Source organism: Desmodus rotundus, chromosome 2, assembly GCF_022682495.2.
Source record: "Desmodus rotundus isolate HL8 chromosome 2, HLdesRot8A.1, whole genome shotgun sequence".
NCBI classification, from domain to species: domain Eukaryota; kingdom Metazoa; phylum Chordata; class Mammalia; order Chiroptera; family Phyllostomidae; genus Desmodus; species Desmodus rotundus.
This window is the reverse complement of record NC_071388.1, coordinates 62142371-62166335: the sequence shown is the minus strand read 5'-3', so window position 1 is coordinate 62166335 and position 23965 is coordinate 62142371. Positions and strand designations below refer to the sequence as shown.

At 35.6% G+C, this 23965-nt stretch overlaps 1 protein-coding gene across 8 annotated transcripts in view; it reads right to left on the bottom strand.

The window, feature by feature from the left end:
• Positions 1–13802, bottom strand: part of ROBO2 (roundabout guidance receptor 2) — a 1283870-nt gene extending 1270068 nt beyond the window's left edge. For 4 of the 8 annotated variants that reach the window (XM_071220606.1, XM_071220604.1, XM_071220607.1 and 1 more), the window contains exon 1: positions 13272–13802. In XM_071220606.1, the coding sequence (XP_071076707.1) occupies positions 13272–13401 (130 nt within the window). In that variant the 5' untranslated portion in view covers positions 13402–13802. The remainder of the gene's footprint in view (positions 1–13271) is intronic. The other 4 variants (XM_071220605.1, XM_071220609.1, XM_071220602.1 and 1 more) reach the window with 3 other exon arrangements.
• Between the last annotated feature and the right edge of the window lie 10163 nt (positions 13803–23965).

Here is a 23965-nt window from a genome sequence, read left to right as displayed (position 1 = left end):
AGTTATGTATAGCTAATTAATGTATATATAATTCAAGTTTCCTACTAATAAACTATATTTTGTTTAAAATGAGGGAATCCTGTATTTGCATATAGAATTGAAAAGAACAATATTTTTATACTATTAAAAGTGCATCTCATTAGTCATGCAAATACAATTTCATGCAGTGTGTGAGCTATACTCCTTCACGCTGTGCTCTTCCTCATTATGAGTCAAGAACCTTAAGACAATCATACCTTTTGTGACGACAACCCTACTCCTAGAAACTCTGCCAAGGGAATGATCAGATTAGTGCTCAAAGGTATTTGCAGCAGAATAACATTGCAACTTGGACATAATCTAAATTTAAGTAAAAGAATATATGATGCAAAATTATACATATAAGATAATAATTCTATATATATTCTGCATTAAACACAGATACATATTTTATTATGTAATATAATGTACCTGTTTACCACTATGTTTATGTATATGTGGGTGGATACATATTTTACATATTTTTCTTGGCATTCAAAAGTACTGGGTGAAATTAAAGTGATTATTCTCAGGGGGAGGGGTTATAGTAATTTGGGTTCTCTTAAATGGTTTTCTCCCTGGTTCCAGCATTTCTACATTGACCATGTATTACTGTTTAAATGAAAAATTAATTGATCTGAGCTTTAAGTTTACATAAGAACTGACCTCTGCTGAACTGCTATGATAACTACTAAAACTCAGAAAGAACTCTTATTTGCCAAGATCAGGAATTTCCAGAATATGCGGAATAAAATATTCAGTATCACAAAACTTCAGCACAGAAGTATTTTTTCACATTTTTCAGCATGCTTTTTTCTTAGTTACCAATGTTTCTGAAATTATCTTTAAAGACTCAGTGTTCATTTCTCAACTTGTTAGAAACGTATTTTCTACAGTATTCTCAGCTCAAGATAATTGAATCCCAAATAATACTCTGACTGATCATGCTTTAAAGCCACACAGATTTTATTAGCATAGTTATTCAAGCTAATGCCATTCCTTTCTGACCAAGGAACAATAACGCTTCCTTTCCAACATCTTCTCAATTGTTGTAATATTAAGTAATTTCATAGGAACATGATTGTTAACAATATTAAAACAAATAATTTTGAAACATTTTTATAATAACATCTTTGTGCCTTGAGTGGCATTCATGAATAAGCAGGAGAGAAATGCCCGGCGTGAACTGATTTGGCCTGGAGGCTGACACACAGACAAAGGTGTGTCGCACGCAGGCTGCGGTCACCCTCCACGTACTGCTGCAGACTGACCCCGACACTCCACACACTTGGAAGGCAGCATTTATGTGACTATTGAATTCAAACTAGGGGGCATAGTGGGAAAGAATGGCATGCGCAGACGTCCCACTCAAAATATTCATGATTTCATTAATTATTTACATATCTAAAATGCATAAATAAAAAACAGTAAACTCAGTTTACAATATAATGACTGAAATTCTGCTAACCGGTTTCTTTTTGGCTTTGATACTATAATAGTTGATATTCATAACAAAGACCTTGAGCCTCTGTGATATATCCTAAAATACAAAAATATGCAAGTTTGCAGTATAATATTAAATAAAATGTTGCATTTAAGAGTATATTGAGATTATATCATAGACTTGGTCTTTTGTGATTTTCCATTCACATTAAAAATTCACTTATCAGAAAACCGCATTCTCAGACCATAGCAGATAACAGAAAAATTACACTTGTGAGTGTTTTCTTTTTCTCCTCACATAGATTGAGGGGTAGGGGAGAACATTGTGGAAAAGGAAAGGTTTCACTTGAAATCAAACAAACTTTATTTTATTAATTAAAGACTCTTATTTTCATGTACTTTAAAATGTCCATACTCACCTGGACATTGAGGCAAGATTTTAAATCTACAAACACTGTAAATTACTTAAAGCCCCGCCTCCAATAACCAACCTACAGCTAACATGCTGTTAGTCAATTTAAAGGACTGAAGCAATTGTCAATTGGTTAAATGAGAGAGAAAATCCCATTTATTTTTCTGCTAATTTCCAATCATACCCATTTAGGGGACATTTAAAAAGCATCCATTGAGTAGTTGTACATTTTTTTTAAAATAATGCATTTAAGGTATACATAAGCAACTCTATGAACTGAGTCCTGAGTGGAAAAAAAGCAGGTAGCTTCAGTTCAAGAAGAGCATCGTGTCATGTCGCGGTAGCATTTTATTTATCCCTTGTGGTTTTTGAGGGTAAAGAAGGGACCTCTTTTTTTCTTCAGAGTGTTTGACTCTTAATACCTCAAGGTACCACCCATGTTTTCTCCTTCAGTTTCTCCCTTTAAATTATGTTCTGATGAGAGGAAGAAACTGTAAGACATGTTTAGTATGATACGAAGTTTAATGGTAGAACAAACTCATCAATTGTGATAATGACAGATAATTTTATTAAAACTATGTTGCAATCCTCAATAGAACTTCTGTTCTTCCATGTTTATGTATTATTCAAACTAACAGTGACCCTAAAGTAGAAAAAGCTTCTTGTCTCATAAAACTTTTATTGAGAGGAATACAAAGCGCACACAGTTAAGTGCTATTCTGTGTGCATTTATTGTAGAGTGAAAAGCTGTCTGGTGCTGATTTTAGATTCACTGGCAACAAGACAGACAACAAACATGTACTAGGCATCATAAAGATATGTATGAAAAATAAAAGTTTAAAATTAATTTGAACTTATAATGTAATGCAGCACGTGGAAATCTTAAAATCAATCTCCAAACGAAACAGCTTGAAACTTTTTCTTGCCATCTGGTTTTGGACCTGGCTCGTTCAATTCCAATTTTGCCCTTGTAAATACTCCAATTTTATATATACTAAATGAGAATGATCAACTACATGCCACCTAAGCATATCTTCTTGGATTTCCTAAATATATAATATTTTTCTTTTTTTTCCACTATCAATATTTCACAAATGTCTTCTTAATCATGGACACACTTCTCTTTATTTTAAACCTGATGTGATATTAGTATTTTACTTATTGACATATTAAGTAATGATCACATTTTATTTGACTAAAAATAATACATATATACATATATATGTGTGTGTGTATATATATATACACGCACACACAGATCTAACATTTTTACATATTTAATGAGCCTAAAATACAGATTGATGAATTCAAATGAAGAGTGAGGAGGGAAAAAAACAGATTTGGCTTTCTGAGTTGTAAAGAGGAAAAGTAGGGCCTGAAATGTAGACACAGGATTAAATAAGGTTATGCACGGAATGCATTTACACAGTGCTGGCACACAAGCAGTGCCCAGGAAATGTTAGCGGTTACACTTCAGTGTGTGTGTGTGTGTGTGTGTGTGTTGATAATAATAGATAAAGTAATCGAGTAAATGGAGAAAATATTTATTAAAAACCACTTTCAGTACCTGTAGGCATATTGTCTTATACATTACACACAAAATAGTGCTGTGAGAATACTGGACATTATAGAAGTCAACTCCCCACAGAGCATATAGCTAATAAATGGCAGAGTGGGGAGAAACTTGATTTCTCTGTTATTTGTTCAGGAAATTGTCAAATATGTTTAGCAAATGTGAGCTGATGCACCATAAAGTTGTGTTTAAGTGTATCTACAAGATATTAGAGCCAATATTTTGTAATCAGAATTATAAGAATCTAAGATACAGTAGGATACATAGGAGTGGATCTTCTCAGTTCTATTGATCATTTAGTTCTTGATAACCTAGTCAGATCTAATTGAAAGTAGGTGACACTTATAAGTAAAACTGACTTCCAGTATCTTCATGTCATGCCTTTAAAATTATTCTGTTAAATTTTTTTCTTTTGAAAAATAAGCTACCACTCCTAAAATTATGTACTTAACCAATATGTCCATTCACTTGCCTAGATCCTTCAAACAGATGAACAAAATAATGCTTTCAAATATAGTCATAAGACATTTAAAATTATAAAAGTAAATCTTAAAGATTATCCAATAATTTAATTATGATATGAACAGCTCTTTTTAGAAAGTGTATATTGAGGCTTCAAGTTACATTTTTGTATGTCTATAAGGCTTATTTTAAAAGGTATGAATTACATAAACACATAATTTATACTATATAATTAAATGTAATAATTATAAAAGATGAACTGTTCATATATAGGATATGGTCATATATATTTACCTATATATGTTATATAGGCAGGTACATACAGAGATTGATTTATTACAGTTGTAATACAGATCACTTAATAATTCTGATAGGAAGTATTCTGAACTGTCAAGTAAACCACTGAGAAGACGACTTGATTTGCACAACACACATGAAGTTGATAGAAGGCAACCAGTTTTCAGTGAAAACTTTCAATAACGGCGACATATACATTAAACTCCTCCCAGTGAGAAGACCAACATCGCAGCCTGAATTTTTACTCTAGAGGATGATTCTGTGTCACTGCTTTTGTTTTTAAGTGATTAAAATGTATATCTTCCAAATGTAATGAGCCATGCATTCTACAGGGTGATGGTTATCTGCAAAATACCCAGGTAATAGGCACCATGTGTTGTTCCCAAATATTGCAGTCAGTCATCATATAAGACTTGTCTTACTAAGTCCTACAACAGCCCCTCGTTTCCAATTCTATAAATTTTAGTTCACTCTGCCTGATTTTCAAAGCTGTACTTAACTGGTTCTGCTATTTCCCATTAATTCTCAACATGATGCTCATCAGCATCAGGCTGATTACTTGACAATCCCCCAACTGTATCACACTGATTGCCTGGGTTGGGTACCTGGCTCAAAAATATACAACTTGATAACTGTAGTCAAATTGTTACTCTCATATGACAAATGGGGATGATAAAAATAACAGTACCTTTCAGGTAGGGTTGATACAAGCATTATGCCATGAAATTTAAAGAAATGATATAACACAGAGCCTAGTGCAGAGTATGTGTTTAAGAAACAGGGAAGGGAAAGGAAGAGACGGAAATGGGAGGGGAGGGGAGGGGAGGGGAGGGGAGGGAACTATACAGCATATAGCTCCATATCACTTTGTCCTTGTTTATTGTAGTTATTATCATTTGAAATATCTTTTAAATATTTAGCTACCTAAAACCTTAAAAATACTAGAGGCATAATTTACAATTCATGTATTGTACTAATTATTTTTCCACATATATCTTTACCATTTAAGTTATGTTTCTCTGGGGGATATTCAATAAATATTTTTTTGAATAAATGAATGTATATATATTTAGGTTTCCTATTGTGTAAGCAGAGTATGAGGATATAGTTGATGTACATACAATTTTTTTCTAAAAATAAAATAAAAAATACATAATACATGTTGTTTCACTTTGCGTGTACAAATTATTGTCATAACCCTTTGAGGGCCTTGAGTGGAAATATGTGATTAGCAAAGTTCTCTACCGAACACAGCATCCAGTTTAAGTCACCACGCTTGGCAGTCCACAGCCTCAGCCCCAAATCCCTGCACGAGCCTCCGCACTGGCCCGTGCAGTCCCTCAACAGGAGTGGCACGTTCTGTTGGGGAAGTGAAAATCTGTACTAGTCTGCCAGCAGCAAGTCTTAGGCCCCTGCGGATTGTGGAAGGCAATTCAGCTACATTCCGGATTGCCCTCAAATACATCCTTTATTAGCTGCCAACTATTACATTAGAGATTTTGTGATGTGCCCCTGTCTCCAAAACATAATCTTGGACTTTGCCCAGCTTGATAAACTACTTCTTTGATGGCAGAGCCTTGACATTGACATGACAGGGACTTTACCAAGCATATGTAAGGTCTATCCTAAGAGTCGATGTGGTGAACTCTTCATAAATTGACAGAAAGAATTAATTTCTAAACTTATTCTGGCAACATATCAAGAGCTCTAAATTAGCCGTGCTGAATTAACTCATTAAACCTTTACATTTTCCTGAATAATACCAGGCAAATATTTTCTCTATGTAAGAATATAGTCTTAGTAATTTAGCATTTTGTACAAAGATGGAATCTTAAATGGAGCTATTTTAATAAATATTATGAGCAAGTGTATACAAAGTTTTTTTTATTGTTTCTGCATACTACTGGTGATTGGATAACACACCATTAATATCTACAAAAGAATCCCGTTACAAAATGGAAGCTGAAGCACACGGGGTAGGCTCAATTTGATGTGTAGGAGGATGTTTTCACAGCCAACTGGACTAGGTTGCAACCTAATCTGTTGAGTAGAAACCACACCCTGCTTAGAAAGTAGTTGGTTCACAAGTACTTTCTCCTTACGATCAAGAACAGCTGCTTTTCCTTCTTATCCTGGGAGATAGAGTGTTCGCTAGACCATGTATATCACTACGCCACTCCTCAAACCAAAGATCCCAAACAGATCATTTGAAATTTATATTTTAAAGTGAACTGACACAGCTATCCGATAGCTAAAGTTACTTTGAAATATCACACAAACACAAATATGAATGCTATTTTTACTGTGAACGACCGTTGCTTTCTCATTTTTTAAGAAGGTGTGCAAATGGGAAAGACAAGATAATCGTAAAGGTCGTTATAAACCATCCAGAAGTTAAAAAGTGACTTGTAAAACAGAGTCAATGGGGCTTACCCAATTTTACCATAAATTGAGGTAAAATTTGTACAAAGATACCTTCAGAATATTATTTGGATATTTGCAAATTTTCCCTCCTGAAATAGCACCAAGTCCAACTTTTGTTCTGTTTTGTTTTTAACATTACAGTCACTTACCTTAGTTGGAGACATGCCAGTTAAAGGGAAGAGATACATCCTTTCTCCTCACCCCCACCAAAATAAAAGTCCTCAGAATTATATATGGGTCACAAGTTCCTAGAGGGTAGAAATCTGTACATATAACAGTATTTTTCAGTGTCTTTGGTAGACTACATTTAAATACCTACTCAATAAATGGCTTTTAAAACCCAGCACGAAATCAGTAAAAAAGCTGCTTTTCCTTTCTTTCATGAAGTTGTGTATCATTTTTAGTCTTTAATAAGCAACTTTTGAACTTCGATTTGATTTTAACATTATAACTATAAAATTGTGATTCTTCAGTTACTTTTCTTAAATTCTACTCCTAGGTAAAGGAAATCCCGAGGCCTAGTGTGGCTAAGTGGCGGAAAGACAATTTTAGATGAAGCCATAGGCCCCCATGAAAGTCTGGTCTCCGAAGACATAATGGTCCTCGAATGGAATGTGCTTATTTTCTTCCCTTTTCAGAAAAATATTACCTCTCATTTGGATGACCTTGGTTTCTTAAAAAAAAAAAAAATCTATACCAGATAAAAAATCCCCAGTCTTGACTGATTAAGGTGACTATTTAATTCACATAATCTTCAATTGACTTAAACAGACCTTATTATAAACTCTCATTGCTTCTTAAATTGTTATTTTCAAAATCTAATTCTTTTATAAATAACAAAGCCTGTGAATATAACTATATTTTACTTTTCATGTTTTTACACTCAAATAACTTTGAAGGTTGAAGATTTAAATTTAAAAAAAGAAAATGTTAGCCACGATACATCCCGAAGCAAAAATTTTATGGCTCAGTTGTAAAGCCTTTGAAAATACAGCTTATAATGGAAGTGCTGACACAATCTTACCCAAGGATTCATGGACGCCCACAAGTACCCAGGGCATTCCATTACTGTCAATTCCACCTTTTCACCATTTCACCTTTTTAAAGTAAATAGTTTCTTCAAAAATCTTCATTTCCCTTTGAGTTTCTGGGCAAAGTTATTTGTGTGTGTGATTTGGTGCTGAGTCCACTCTCTGCGGAGGAGAGGGGTGGAATTGACAGACACACCCATATACAAACTTCCACATCCACCTGATGCCGGTGGCGTGCATCCGTGTATCCACGCATCACACTTTTCACGGTGGGTGCAATCTGACCTGATAAAGGCTCTACAAATCCCCAAATTACATTTGTAAAATGGAGCAGCACTCCGCTTCCTGGGCAATGACTTTCCCCATTTTTGATAAAAGTATTTTTCTGTTTGTAAGTTAAAATAAAAAAACTTTTAAAATCTATTCTCTAATATAAAGAATACTTTGAATGTTTTTTCAACTTTTCCTCCATTTGTCATCTAATAAAAAATGTATTTTAGGTAAATATTACATAAAATCTTGGGGTGTTTTTTATCACATGGCAACAAACACATTATATAATAATAAATAGATAACTAAAATATAATTTGAATTTAAAAGAAAAACAATGAATTGGAATAAAAGACAAAGTGACTGTGGGATAAGATATATTCAAGCCATAAATTCTAAGACTAAGAAAAGTCCATTATTCACAAAAACTAATTTTTCTTATCAAAGTTCCACATGCATTTTGCTAAATTTATCAAATGCTGTTTTTTCAACAATACTAGAGAATATGAGCAAATTTTACAACAAATTTTCATATAATTGTTAAGCATACTCCCTGATTTCTTGATCTAAATAATACTCAGATAATCTTTTGACCATAGTAAAGACATACTTATTTCCAACTTAATTTTGGAATTTATTCTTCAGTTGTAGGACAAATAAGGTTTTAACTCTATTTATTGCATATAGATAGAGGTTAAATAATTTAAAAAAATGAAAAACAGAAATAGTAATTATACACACCACAAAGAACATGCTACATTTTGCATGAATATTCATACAATTCAGTTACAGATTCACGATCTCACATTATAAATTACTTTTGAACAACGTTGCTTTTAATCCATACTGCACTACTTCCTATATGCGTCTGCCAGAATTTCCCAAGTTTTGTAATACTATAAATACATTCATATTTTCTATAACTAAGCCTGAAATTTAAATAACGTAGTAAAGTGTAGTGATAAAAATCAACTCTCAACATTAGAAAGGTAAGTTATGTAACTCAGAAGTAAGAAATATGTAATTAACACCTAAAGTCATAGAGTGAGTATTTTATAACCAGTCTAATTTTTGTATATTTTGTTTATTCATCAAATTATCGAGCATCTATTATGTACAAGACTGAATGTTAAATACATGGATCAAAGACAGAATTTCTCCCCAAATAACTTACTAAGTAGTAAACAAAATAAAAAATAGATACACATAACAATAAAGTACTGTAAAGACTGATAAATATCTCCTGATCTAAATGAAAGGCCCGAGTCATTGAAAGGATGGAATGATGCTTTCAGAGTGTGGTTGAGGTGCATTTGATCTGGTGGGCTGGTATAGCAGTGAAGGGGCATTCCGGGAAAAGCAACAAAGACTAAATGATACATTTATATTTCTTCAAACCAAAAAATTTTATTTTTTTTGTTGTTTGTGAAAGACAAAATCTTCAATATTCAAATGTTATTAATAAAAAACACTTATGCTGTAAGATTCTGGATTGTGTGAGGTACTTACCAAAAGAAAGTAAACGTTTTACTAGCTCAGACAACTAGAAAAGATGTCAGAAGCAATATTGTAAAAATGGTCTTATAAGTAGTAGAAGCTAGCACATAGTTAAGATTTTTGTTAACTTTTAAGGTAAAAAAAAAGCTTCAGCAGATTTCAAAACAAAAAAAAAATCTAAATAATTTTCAACATATTATATGGGACCATGCAAATTATGACGTAAAGTCCAAAGTGCCACTCTGAGTACTCCACGGCAGGGATTCAACGCACCATGAGACAATATGAAGTGATAGTATGTGATCGTAATGCGTCCTGACTATTCAGAGAGAGGGGTGAGATAATGGCCAGAGAGGTTTTCTGTATTCAGCAAAGACAGACATGGAAACTGGCTGCTGTAATTCATACAAGGAAGAAAGTCTGACTACTGTGAAAGTATTTTCTGAATTGTCAAAAGTTCTGATGACCTCATGCTCTATTGACATAGTTTAACTTATGTCACAACTGAGAAGTGTGAATGAACTCAACAGCCTCTTCCAGGGGATTTAAGTAGAGTCAAAGTCAACTGGAAGAGTGGGTGAAGTATCAGTGACAGTCAGGATCGGTCCCTCCTCTTAGTGTGATCAGTGGCTGCTCTGGTTGGTCACGGTTTATATTGTACAAGGCACTTGATGTTTTGACTATCACCCTTAGTCACCCTTAGTGCTGGCCTTCCTCTTTTAAATCTTTGACACCTGCTTTTCTAGTTATACTTTATGTACCTTCCATTTCCACTTTTAATAGCAGCTATGCAGCTATATAGCAGATATAAATATCAAAATGTAGCTTAAATCCTAATTTCTAATATGAGTAACTTTTAAAAATATACATATTTTAAACCCATTTTCTGTTACAAATATTGATCATCTGTAATGTAAACCTTGATAAAGTTATGCTTATTGGAATGGGGCTGTTTATGTCTTTTAGACATTGTTCCCAGTGAGAGTAATAGAATGCAAAACAATTAGGTCCATTCATCCTGATGAAGGTGATTTCAGCAGTATATTTAGGATTTCTGGTTAGTTTATCATGAATACAAACTTCTAATCACTTACACTGCTGTGAACTAATCAGAGGAGACACCTGCCTTCCCTTAAAGAGTTTTTACATTGTGATTAAATAGAAAAGCATGTGGTTAAGGAAAAGTTGCAGGCCTATTAACCTATATGTGTGATTCATGTTCATTGATGAGCTTAAAAATCCTTTGGTACCCAATAAAAGTCAGCATTTCTCCCAAATGTTCTAACAAGTCAGCTTACAAATACTTCTTTTGAGCTGTCCAGCCACACACTGCATGTTTCACTCCTCATGGGCCCCAGCTACTCACGGATCTATGATGCTACCACTCCCTAGACCCATCCCAATAACACTTCTCTCAGATGGCGATTTCTGTTAATACAACAAAACGGAAATTGTCAGTGTGGGCAGGTCGCCATATGGACGTCGACAGCTGCTCAATCAGACTAATGCACGCAGGCAATGTGAGTTCAAAAAAACTACTTCACAAGGAAACTTTTATTGTTTTGTTATTATTATTTTTTCCAGGGTATTTAGAAATAGAGCATCCGTTTTAAAGCAAATTAGGAATAGTTAAAGGAACCTTTAAATTCTGTGTTTTAAACGTTGTTCCTCTTTGCGTCTGACCATTGTGTTTAACGTAAGCAGCCACATTCACTACCACCACCCCCCCACACACATACATATACTTCTGCTAGGTATTCTACAAAATAATAAAAAAGACTCTTACTTCCCCAGAAGATAAAATAATGTTGAAAAATTATAAAAATATGTTTAAAAAGGCTGCATAACATGACAACCCAAATTAACAGCATTTTACAACCTATCAGAAACATAACACACAACCATCAAGTAGCCAAGCTCATGAATAAATAAATATTTAAACATATACGTACACATATCAAGGTAGGGCTACTTTGTAGGAACTCAGAATCTGTAGAAAAGACCTATGCAATGCATATACATTGACAAAAAGTGGCATTAAAATGGAATAATTTTAATGCAAAGAACAGTCAACACATTTAAAGTTTTCCAATAACTCACCTGACCTTTCTAAAATACACAGGACTTTTTTGACAATAAATGAAATATGTTGCTGTAATTGCCTATTCCTGAACTTGACTGAGTCATATCATCGTTGTACAGCAAGCTAGCAAATTTCTAGCTGAGCTAGTTAGAGTACATTGGAAAAAGTGGTCATGTGTTCAAAGACGAAACATTTCAGAACTGATTTACACATAAAATCCAGTGCATCTGTATTTAAAGCTGTGCAGAATGAATAAAATGACTAGGAACACACGCAAGCATTTTGAAAGAAACCTTCTGACTAGGTTAACAATTTTTCTAAAATTTTGCAGCTATGTAACTTTCTCACTGGGTAGCTAGAGCTCCAAACTCTTACTGCTAAAGTTTATCGCGGGAAATAATACATCACATGCTAGAAGTGCTGACTGTCTTTGAAAAATTTATATAGGAGGTACAAGTTAAGGCTCCTGACATCCCCTAGAGTCAATAACACCATATATTTCTAGATCCCAAGCTACCAAAATGCTGCCATGCAGGCTAACGTAAATAGCAGCTTGCAGTTTGCAAGAAAAAAAATCACTGATAACACTAGGAATGACAGTAATGTGGTGATAGAATTTACAAGGCCCAAAATTAATTTGCAGCTTCACTCCTTGAGGGTGCATTTGCACCAAACATCTAAGCTAAGGGCCTGTTGGAACTTTCCCCTTGAAGGTACAGTAGGTGGAAGATTTGTAATATCTTAAAGGCCACAAAAGGAAAAAAAAACCACAAAGATCAAATTGAAGGAGCTCGTGTGTTTAGAAAATCCTGCTGAGATGCTGTGATAAATTATTAAAACTTCTTGTTGATGTGCATGCTTCTCTTTAACCTTGCATCATAACGTTGACAGTAAAGAAAAGGTGGAGAGACCCAGGAAACCTTTTTAGAGCTGAGAAGAAAAAATATTAGGTGAAAAGAATGCTTCTGCAAAGCAAAATCCTCAGATAGCTCCCATCAAGATTTTTCCCCAAACAGGCAAACACTGCCCAGAAAGTCTCTTGTGGGTGTTTCTGCAGCATCATTTTGGCTTATAGCATTCACAGCACAAGATACCCTGATAACTTGTGTTTAGTAGAAACAAATGACATTAAGGAAAAACAACATCAACTGAACTTTCTAAAAAGGCGGTTGCAAGGTACTAAAAATTCTGTCTCATCATGATTTTTCAACAGCAGAAGAAATGGATTATAGCACGCCAAAGTACTGAAAGGCTTGGTCTCATTCAACAGATTTTTTTTCAATAAAGTTAATGCAATTTATCTTTATTAGCACATCAACACTGATATAGCCAGCCAGAAAATCAGTGTTGGTGGCACTGCATTTCATAACATTCTCCTTCTCACACATCCCTCTGATTATTTCACAAAATCTGCTAACAATTCAAAGATCTAACATATTCAGACTCACTTCTTTTTTTAAATAGTGCAGCTTCTTAAGAATACCAAACATATCCTTGAACTAGAGCAGCATGCATCTGGCCCTATATCCTTCTACTGGGGAAAAATATTGTAATGCTCTGATAACCCAGAAAACCAAAAATTGCAGAAACATATTTATCTCAATAACAGAGAAAAAGTCTTCCTCCTAGCCACCTGCACCAGAAAGTCTCTTTCCTGAAATAAGCACCTGATTTCAAACAGAGCAGCCCCCTACCTTCAGCTGCCCACTGATAAGCCTCGCAAACTCTATTAGACCTTTAACACAAACTTTCATCACTCACCCCCTTTCCAAGGCTTTCCTTTCCAGGGAGTCCGGGTCAGCTTACTCAGAGTTGGTCCAGAGAAAAAGAGCATCAAAACGAAGAGAAGTTCAAGTCTAGTAATTTTCCCCACTTTCTCTGATGATAACATTTCCACAAGTTAATTTCACAAGATTTCTCACATCCTCTTCCCGCCCGGTTATTGAAATAGCATTAATCATTGAAAAGCCTGAGGTAGGTGTTGTTTTGCCATCTTTAGCAGCTGAAGGAGCAGCTCCCTGGAGTAGCCCTGAGCCAAGCTACATTTCTCACGGATCCGGCTGCTTTCAGGGCGCAGTCAGCACTGCTGCCGCTCCACGAGCTAGCAAATAGTTTCGATCTCCACCTGGCTGTCCGTGGGAATCTATTCCTCAGTGGTCTGGGGGAGCTTGATTGAAAATGATAAAACGGTAATGTCTGTGTCCGGCAGAAAAGAGAAAAGATGTCAGGATTGTGTGAAAAAGATGAGCAGCAGTTGTACTGACAGCTTTCAGGCTGCTGTGTGATCCTAATAGCCGTGCAACCAACCAAATTGCTCTTTTAAGAGTAATAAGGCTTCAGTGAAAGCCGGTGTCACTGCCACTTGGGTGGATAGTACTGGGCTTGAAAACCGCCCAGGAGCCACCGCAGAAAACGACTGCTTTAGTCCCGCTTTAGAATGTTAAGGGCTGAGCAAAACAGAGTATGCACAGAGGGTAGTTAATCTATTGTGTGGCTAGAGGAGGATTCCAGCAATATAGTAGGGAAAGACACAGACCTTAAAAGGTATTTTATTTTCCCTTCACTTCACCTCATGACATTAAAAGGGGATTGTGTCTGTACTAATTATTCATAAAAGGGTCTGAAATATTTATTAGAAGAACAACACCGAGTGTACTATTTTATCCCCAACAATAACACAGGCAGGGCAAATTTTCAGTATTGCAGATCTCTTCGCTGTGGAAGTCAGCTCATTTGGGCATTTCTGGCGCCTGCATGAACCCGCCATGAAGGCTGCAAGCAAACTTTTGCATACCAACACAGATTCTACCAGGGCCGTGCTAATCACCCTTTCAGGGGAGCACATTTGTCATTTGTTTGTGTGTGTCGCCATGGAAATACAAAGAGCTCCCTAAGTCAGGCTTTTGCAATTGTGTTTATGAAAACATCAGTGATCACAAGGTGTGGTTATAATTAACATCTGGGTACAAGGCTGCCTCTGGACAGAGAGGAGGTGGGAGAAAGCAAATCAAATCAAACTTGTTTGGTCTCTAGTGCCTGAAGTAAATTAGCATGGCCGAAACATTCTGGCCATTATTTGAAACCTGTCTGCATCTTAGTATTATCTACATGGTCACTTATCCCTTTAATCAGTGAGCCACAATGCATGAATTATGCATTTATGTACTTTAAAGTAATCAATTGCTCTATAATGATAACTGCCAAATTTATGATGTTACCGCTTTCAAAATTGCTCTTTTAAAATCATGTTATTGAAATAGATACTTTTAGAAGAATAATTTGTCTTGTCGAGATAAACTATATTAAATTCTAAGATAGTTATTAATGTGTACCTATATAGAAAATAATGTTTATCAAATATATTAATGGGATACATGAAACAAACTCACAGTTTACCCATTAGTTTAGAAACAATAATCAATTTATATTCAACTTTTAATTTGAAAACATTAAAGAAGTGAGAAAAGTTCATATGATGCTGATTTTGTAAATAATGAATTTAAAATTTTATGTCTAACTTTAAAGTTGTAAGTTCATATTTAACTCAGAATTCTATTTTCTCTCTACCTTTCTTCAGCTTTTTTTTATCTAATCCTTTCTGCCCTCCTCAAAAGCGTGTAAACAGAAACAGGTAAAATAAATTGGTCATCTCCCTCACGGTCACATTCTGAGGAAGATTCTGGATCCAAACGTATTTACTATCTACTCGCTCCATTGCTTTGGAAAGAAAGAATGCAGTCCTTCATAACGAGTGAGCTCTTTTTTGTACTTACCTGGGCCTTATGTGGAATAGGAAAATTTAAGCATGATTAAAAGGATGTTGGCAGAGGTGTCAAACATTTCTGAAGGGCCTTCCCAGGATGAGGTTGATAGGAAAAACATTCTTTCCTCAATATGGGATGCAGTTGGCTAGGCTGACTCTAAGGAAGTTTCAAGTGTAGATTTTTAAGATCTGTTTTCTTCTTGGAGATTCCCAGTAAATACCAGCCCACAGTTTTATATTTGGTGGGGAAATTAAAGAGGAATTGGAGCACCCAAATCACCAATGATGGAGGGGAGGCCATTCTCCTGTAGAACTCATCTGTTTGAAGGCTGCTCAAGCTTTTAGATACTGGAAGAGATAAGAGGGAAACTTCAAATGGGAGAGTACCAAAGTGAATGAATAACGGGGGGTTTGAAGAAAGAGAGAAATATTGAATGGAGAGGGAGTCCATATGAGTCATATTTCTGCACCGGTATGAGTGTAGAAATGCCTCTCCTCCTAATTTCATAATAAAAAACTAGCTAACTTATTAAAAATTCTAAGTACTTAACATGGATTAACTCATTTAATCATTACAAAAACCCAATGAGGTAAGAATAACAATCTCCACTTAGTACGTTAAGAAACTGAGGCACAGATCCAAGGGTAAGTACCTTATCCAAGGTCATACAGCTATTTTGAACTTAAATAGCTCAGCTCTGAGCCTTTGCAAATCACTATGCTATGTTCTCCACTAAACTGTTCTTTCTGTACTCTTAACCCTTCTAAGCAGCTTGCTCTATTAGATGTGAGGCAATATATTTATTTATTCTATTTTATTTTTCTATTCAGTTGATATTCAATATTATTTCATATTGGTTTCAGGTGTACAGCACAGTGATTAGACAATTATATTATTTACACAGTGATCCCCATGCTAATTCAAGTACCAACCTGTTACCATACGTGGTTATTGTAATATTACTGACTGTATTCCCTGTGCTGCACTTCACATCCCTGTGACTACTTTGTAACTACCAGTTTGTACTTCTTGATCCCTTCACATTTTTTACCCAGCCTTCCAATCCCCCTCCCCTCTGGCAACCTGCTAGCTTGCTCTTAAGTAACATCCTTATAAAAGAATAGCAAATAATGATCACATACTCAATATGTGCCAGATTTTAAATACTGCTTTACATATTTTTGTTATTTCCTCTTCACAAAAACCTTTTGAGATGAATCCATTGCTATTCATATTTTAAAAATAATGACTTAATATCATATAGTGGTAAATGACAGAGCCGGGATTTGAACACTGTATGTCCTCAGTGTTTGTCATTCTGCTTCTGTTTTCCAGAGTCTGCTGCAGGGGTCTGGGAAAACCAGAGAGGGCTCCAGGAGAGTTGGAAGAGTCAGAAGAGTAAGAGATTTGGGGACAGGGCTCTTCTGGTGTCTGTGACATGGAAACTTCTACTGGTTGCTGGCAGCTGCAGGGAGCTACTGTCTTCTACAGGATAAGACAGCGCCAGAGAAGGCCCCTGAGAGAGGTAGTCAGAATACACGTCACCACCAGCATGCTCTCAAAGGAAAACAGACGCAAAGAGAAAACCTTGGCGAGGTCTGGCTTATGGACAGTTACAATAAAACCTACTAAATGCTTTAGTGTAGGCTATACAAAATCGCAAGGAGGACTGATGAGAATGAGTACCGTGCAGGTGGTACTTATTAAAACAAAGTGTGGTGAAAGATAGGAGAACAACCAGGTACAGCTGGAACATTGCAGGCACACAAGTTGGCCTTTCGACTAAGAATCACGCAATGTATATGTATTTTAAGACAAGTTCAAATCAGGCAGAAGGCAGAGGATAATCCAGGCTGAGGGAACAACCTAAGCATGGTCGCAGAGAGAAAAGAAAGCCTGACTCCTTCCAAGAACCGCTAGGAAGACAGCATGGCTGGGGTATCTGAGCATATGGGTGAGTAGTGGGAGATGAGGAGGCAATGTAGGCAGGGGCTGGAATAAAACTTTAAAATATGCTCACTGCCAAAGGTCTTCGGTTTTTTTCCTTGGTGACAGGGAATTAATAATGAGGGTTTAAGTACAGGAAGTGACATGATCCAAAATGAGATTTAAAAATATATATATATTTGACTTCACTATGGTAGACGGTGAAAGAGGAAGCAGAAAATCTATTTAGAAAGAGCACTATGCCAAGCAAGATATATTTGCAAACTGAACTGAAGCAGTGGGAATAAATAGAAAGAGACTTCACTGATCATCAGGATGCGTATGTTCTTAATAATTTCATGACAAGCAGATACAGGGAGAAATGGAACATTGCTCCAGTGTCTCAGCTCTCTCCTTTAAGCATGTCTTCGTCAGTTAGGTCTTGTCTGACTTGCTAATATTTGCTCCAACTTTGACACCATTAAGCAAGATTTAGGTATCTTAGCAATTCTATTCATTTTTATTCTAACACCATTACTTACTCAATTTCAATGACACTCCCTAACATCTTACTTTTATGCACAATAAACACCATCTTATCTTTTGCTTATTTTCTTAACAAGGATATAATCTCACTAATCTTCAATACTAGGTAGTAGTGACGTAACATGAGCTAATCTGCTATGATTTTAATGACTGAAAATGTACAAAATCAAACCTCTCCTTATTAGTTTACAACCAAAAATGTTACTAAGCATTTGAAAAGAATTAGCTGACTTTTGTAGCAATATATTTTTTTAATCCACAGTTTATACTTCATGAGATGTGGTTGCAAACTGAGCCGAGCCCTTTTCTGGAAGTTCTGTGAATTTGGTCATTAGGTGACTAGGTGGCTCTTAGTCAAGGGCAGTAATATGTGTCCTACAGGGGACATTTGGCAATGTCTGGAGACATTTTTTGGGTTGTCACAATGGGGGCTGGGGGAGGGATACTACTGGTATGTATAGTGGCTAGAGGCCAGGGAATTTCCAGATATCCTGTATTACATGGGACAGTCCCCACCACAAAAAATAACCTGGCCAGAAATGTCACTAGTGCCAAAGCTGAGGAACTCTGAGGTATCCTCAGCTTGGCTGGCCACACAGTGATGATTCCTGTAGCTACCAGTTCACGGTTCACCTAAGTACAGCCAAAACAAATGCTCTTGACTCAAGTTCACAAGATAACCACAGATCACTTAACTTGTCCATTACGTTCATATTGATAAAATTAGAGTCAAGTTTAAAAATTTTTGAACGAAATTTAGTATGTTTGGAATTTCATGAGAAAAATTTAATTAATTTCTGGCTTATGCTAATTTATATTTAACCTAAGTTGTAAATGATTACATGATTTCTCTGTAAATAAGGCAGAAGGTGGGTCCTAGGGAAAAGTCCCACTGATTTTCTAGAGAATAAGCCTGTGAATCTAGTCAAACATGCCTGAACCTATGACATAATTTTTCTTCATCTGAGATATTTTGTGGGGCTTACGTAAAGTTCATTTAAAGGACAATGCTCAAAAGCCTGCCACGACTATTGGCTGTGCTGCATCAATTGCATAATGTTTCGTATCTATGGGAGAGATCAATAAGATGTTTATTAAAGAGATATCATCTCTTTTTAGTATTTTTGTACTAAATTTACTCTAACCTGAGATATTCTTTCCCACAAAGATATCAAAATCTAAATAGTTCTTCTAGCTGAATAGCTAGAAAGTCACTATTCACAATGTGGCAGAGTCCCTTGAGGACGTTTGCAGAGTGTTTATTAATATCTATGGTTGCATCTGCTCTGGTTCTCCCCAGAGTGTGCCTGAGACCCCAGGAAGTCTGCAATGTTGCTTCACTTTCTAGTTAAGTGGTAGGTAAATCTCCCAAGGAAAATGTCTATATTATAAATGTTGAAAATGCCTGATGCAACTGCACAGCTAACTGTTGTGTTTTTAAAAAAGCAAATAAACTACAATTTTCAGATCATTTACAAGTTGTAAAAAAGAATAAATAAGATTAATAGTAATATTAAGAAATATAAAACTGAGGGATTTTTTTTGCAATGTCTACCTCCTATGATGAATTCTTATTATCAATTAGAAACTGCTGTAGAAATAGGTGGAGTTTTATTATGTAGTTACATATCAGTGCAAAGTTAAGTTTTAAGTGTCAGAGACAAAAAATAACAATAGTATAAAAATAATTTATTTTTCTTTGACAAAAATATCTGGATACAGGTAGTTGAGTTTTGCTTCACAAAGTTCTGAAAGATTCACATCCTTCTACTATTTTTCTTTTTCCAACTTTACTAAGGTATCATTGACAACTAAAATTGTATACTTTTAAGGTATAAAACTTGATTTGATATATGTACACATTGCAAACTACTCACCACAATCAAGCTAATTAACATACCTATCACTTCACATAGATACCTGTGTGTGTGTGTGTGTGTGTGTGTGTGTGTGTGTAGAACACTTAAGATCTACTCTCCATCTTGTTTCTTTCTCAGGGATGGTCTTCATTTTCAAGACAACTCATGACTCAAGAGATTCTGTCCATCTGCTGACACTGTGTCAGCAGGAAGGACAAAATAAAAAGAAAAAATGACAGGTGGAAGCAGCTGTCTCTCAGGAAAAATTACCACATGTCACTTTGCTTACAATACATTGGCCATACTCATCTTTAAACTAGCTATACAGGAAGCTGCAAAGTGAATTATTTATTTGAGTAGCCACGAGATCACCTAAAATTGTGGGTTCAATTCCTCTGAGGAAATGGGAGGATAAGTTTTGGGAAAAGGCAGCAGTCACTGACATGGAATATCTTCATAAATCTTTAAAAAATCTTTAGTAGTAACTTTTATCTACTAACACAGCCTTACTACTTTAGAATATTGAAGAATCATATATGATTAGACCAATGTATAATAAAGCTAGCTTATTTAACAGGCTCATAGAACCTAGAGTCAGATCAGTCTGAACAAGTTACCTAGTTTTACCCCTCTAAGTCTAGCTGAATTGCAGAGTTAAATTTGTGGTTATGAAATAAAAAACTAAACAACAACAGTAAAATCACCTTGTTAATAAAGCACAAAGGGCAGGTATTCCTCACCAGTAGTTTATGAGCTTTTGATTAAATACTTCAAGTAAAATATTCTGACTTTTTTTAGAAACACCGTTCTTGAATTTATCTCAAATACTTTAGATGCTCTTAGTTTCCAGTCATGCATTATAGCCCTACCCTTTTACACAACACTAAACCAATATTTTCTTTCTTCCTTAGGACAATATTTTTGAATCTTAGGAAATAGCTGCTTTCCCTCCTTGAGTCTCACCCCCACAATCACCTTCAGGCTAAGTGATCTGCCTTTCCTGAAAACAAATTTCATATCCATTATCATCTAAGTAATTTTTCTTTGGATTTCTGGGTGCTATTAAGTATGTTAAAGTCAATCTTAACATCCGATTTAACAATATTTATTCATCCTAAAGCACAAAACATTCTTCCTTCTCCTTTTTTCCGACTTCAAGCTGAACTAAGCACACAGGTAGTGATCTGGCAGCTGTCCACCATACCCTCCCCCTTCCTATCTCCACCTGCCTCATCCCCATTGCTTAGATGGGAAGAATGTCATACGGCAAAAGCAGGGCGCACAATTGCTTCTGCAGGTCATTTGTGCTGTGAACTCTAGCATTAAAGCCTAGTGATTTTGACAAGAAAAGAGTCACCTGTCTCCATTCCCTTTTCCGTCCGATGTCAATTTAACATGTCTATGGGGACTGTTCATTATTAGCCTCTGAACCTTCCAGGAAGAGGCAGTTTCTTTGCTTTTATTTTAAATAATTTAAACTATTTTAAAACAACCTGAAAATAATATTTTAAATAATTATTTCTAACAGTGCAATTTATACACACACATTAATGTATTAGTATACATATATGCATATATAAGCACTAATTCCTAAGTGGCAGAATTTGTTAATTAATCACCCTTAACAGCAAAATAGCTTCCCATTAGTCAAGCTTCAGGTTAATTAATTCACCAGATGATGAGGGATCTAAGTCTTAGTGCTTTCTCCTTAACTGCTAGCTACTCCATCCAGACGCACTCCATGTATGTCTTCCTGAGCAGCCTGGTTTCTGCTTTTGTGGATGCTGAGTTTTAGCCCAGATCCGATCATCCTTTTCTTATAAAAAGATATATAGAATGTAATTTTTCTTTGATATAGGCCTATTTAACATGGTTAGAAAAGTGGGCACCATTTAGGATTGAACAAACAGACATTTTAAGCAGCAGCCACAATCCGCTACTGAGGTTGGAGTAGATTTCTTATAAATAATGGCAAACAAGCTTTCTAGGCAAAAAAAAATTATATCACTGCATATATGACGTTTCAGTCAAATTACACCCAATAAAATGAGTCACTGAAATGTTTCTTTTAGTTAATTTTAGGTACTAGAAATGTCTAACCTTGTGTCAGTAGCTCTGTCTGTGCCCTTGGCTGAGTGTCATCTCACTTGCAACCACTTAAGAGGATGGACGTGGACAACATGGACATCAAGGCTTTAAGCACCATCTACAAAATCTAGCTGACACCTTGCCCCAAACTGCAGGCTCGCATATCCAACTGTTTACTTAACATCTACACTTGGATGCTAATAAGCATTTTATGATGACTCCCATGGTTTTCACTATTTCACCCTCATCCACCACCAGTGCCACTCCTGTGCTTATGTTCTTTTATTGTAAAAAGACCAATTATCCAAGTAAAAGTAATATAATCCTGACAGATCTTTAAAAGCAGAGAGCTTTTTTCACACTGGCAGCAGGAGGGAAAAGCAGATGGGGAAATCAGAGAGATTTGAGGCAAGAGAAGAATTTGATGGAACACAACTGTGTTTGGAGATAGAGGGACCTGAACAATGACCGGAGAGTGACCCCTCTGATAACGTCGATCACGGAACTAGGAAACTCAGTCCTACAACCACAAGGTACCGAGTTTTGCCAACAAGCTGAGTGAAACTGGAGATGGATTCTTTCCCAGAGCCTACAGATAATAGCCAGTTTGGAGGAAGTCTTGATTTTTGCATTGTGAAACCCTAAACACAGAAACCATCCGGACTTAAAAAGAATGTGAGGTAATAACTGGTGGTTATTTTAAGCTGCTAAGTTTGTGGAACTTTGTCATGCATCAATAAATAACTAAAACAAAAATCTAATAAGTATTTCAAACTCAACATGTTGGAAAACCAAATTCTGGTCTTTTCATCTTTTTTTCCAAGGCATTGTTTTAATGGAAAATTCATTCTTCCAATTTTTTGCATGAAAAACCTAGTCATTATCATATCTCCCTTTTCCCTCTCCAATCCATATATGAAACTCATTTCAAATTTGTTGAATCAATGTCTATAAAACATCCAGAAACTAATTTGTTCCCATTCCTTGCACTATTTCCACAGTGGTTTGAGCCACTAATACTTATCACCTATTGTAAGAGTCAACAATAGGTCTTCCTACTTCAGCCCTATCTTGACTTCTTCCTACATGTTTTATCAACATGGCAGACAATAAATATTTTAAAAACTTGTCATATCACATTCTTCCTCAAAATTCTGCATCGTCTCACCACTTAACTCAGTACAAGTCTAGGCAGTCGTGATCAGTCCTCCCCCATTCAGTTTGGCCTTATGTTTCCTATCCTCCCCTTCAGTCATTAGAACCCATGATGCTGGCTTCCTTAACATTCAAAGAATCTAGACACATTTGCCTCAGAGTGTTTATTCTAACAGCCCCTTTACCTCTGACTCAGCTTCATCAAATCCCTTACTTGAGTCAGGTGTTTGCTCAGATTTCATCTTCTCAGTGACACCTACCTTGACCACCCATGTAGCATCCAAGTGGAGTCAGCACTCAGGTACACTGTAAACTATATCTACTCTGTGAATAAACCTCACTCTTACTGCTGGTGCTCTAGATCGCCCTTATCCTTCTTGTATTTATTTCCCTATATGTTTTCTAATCAATATGCTATTTACTTTGCTTCTATATTGTATTTTTTATTATTCTCATCTTTTCCTAAATAGCATGTAAGTTTCTTGAGAGCAGACATTTTTGTTACTTTTATTAGTTGATGTATAATGCACCTGGCTATTTACCTAGCATGCAGAAAGAGCTCAGTAAATATTTGTTAAGCAAATGAATGAAGTGCAAGCATTTGACACTCTGATTAAAGGAGAACATCACCCAGGGATCTGAGGCCCTAAGCTTTTCAAAGGGACAGTGAATAATGATAGTGAGATTTGAGTTACCTTAAAGACATTAATCTAACCATATCCTTAATTTTAAAGACAAAAACAAAATTTGATACTGCATCTCTCTTTGGGAACTTTTATGATGAGGATAGAAAGAATATGTATTCCTGACTCTACTACTTGCCAGCAGTTAGAACCTGGTTATTTAATCATTCTGTCTCATATTCCTCATTTCTAAAATTGAGAAAACAATAGATATTCTATGAGATTATTTTGAAGTTAAATGAGATAACAGATTAAAAGTGTCTGTGTATTCTTTAATGTCAGATTGTTGAATAATTGCCAAGGTGTTGAATCCATCTTAATGATACCATCTGAATCCATGTTATTTATTTAAAAAACTTTTCAAATATTCTCCACATTCTGATTTCTGAATGGAGCTCAGAGTAAGGTTCCCACAAACATAATTTGGAGATATC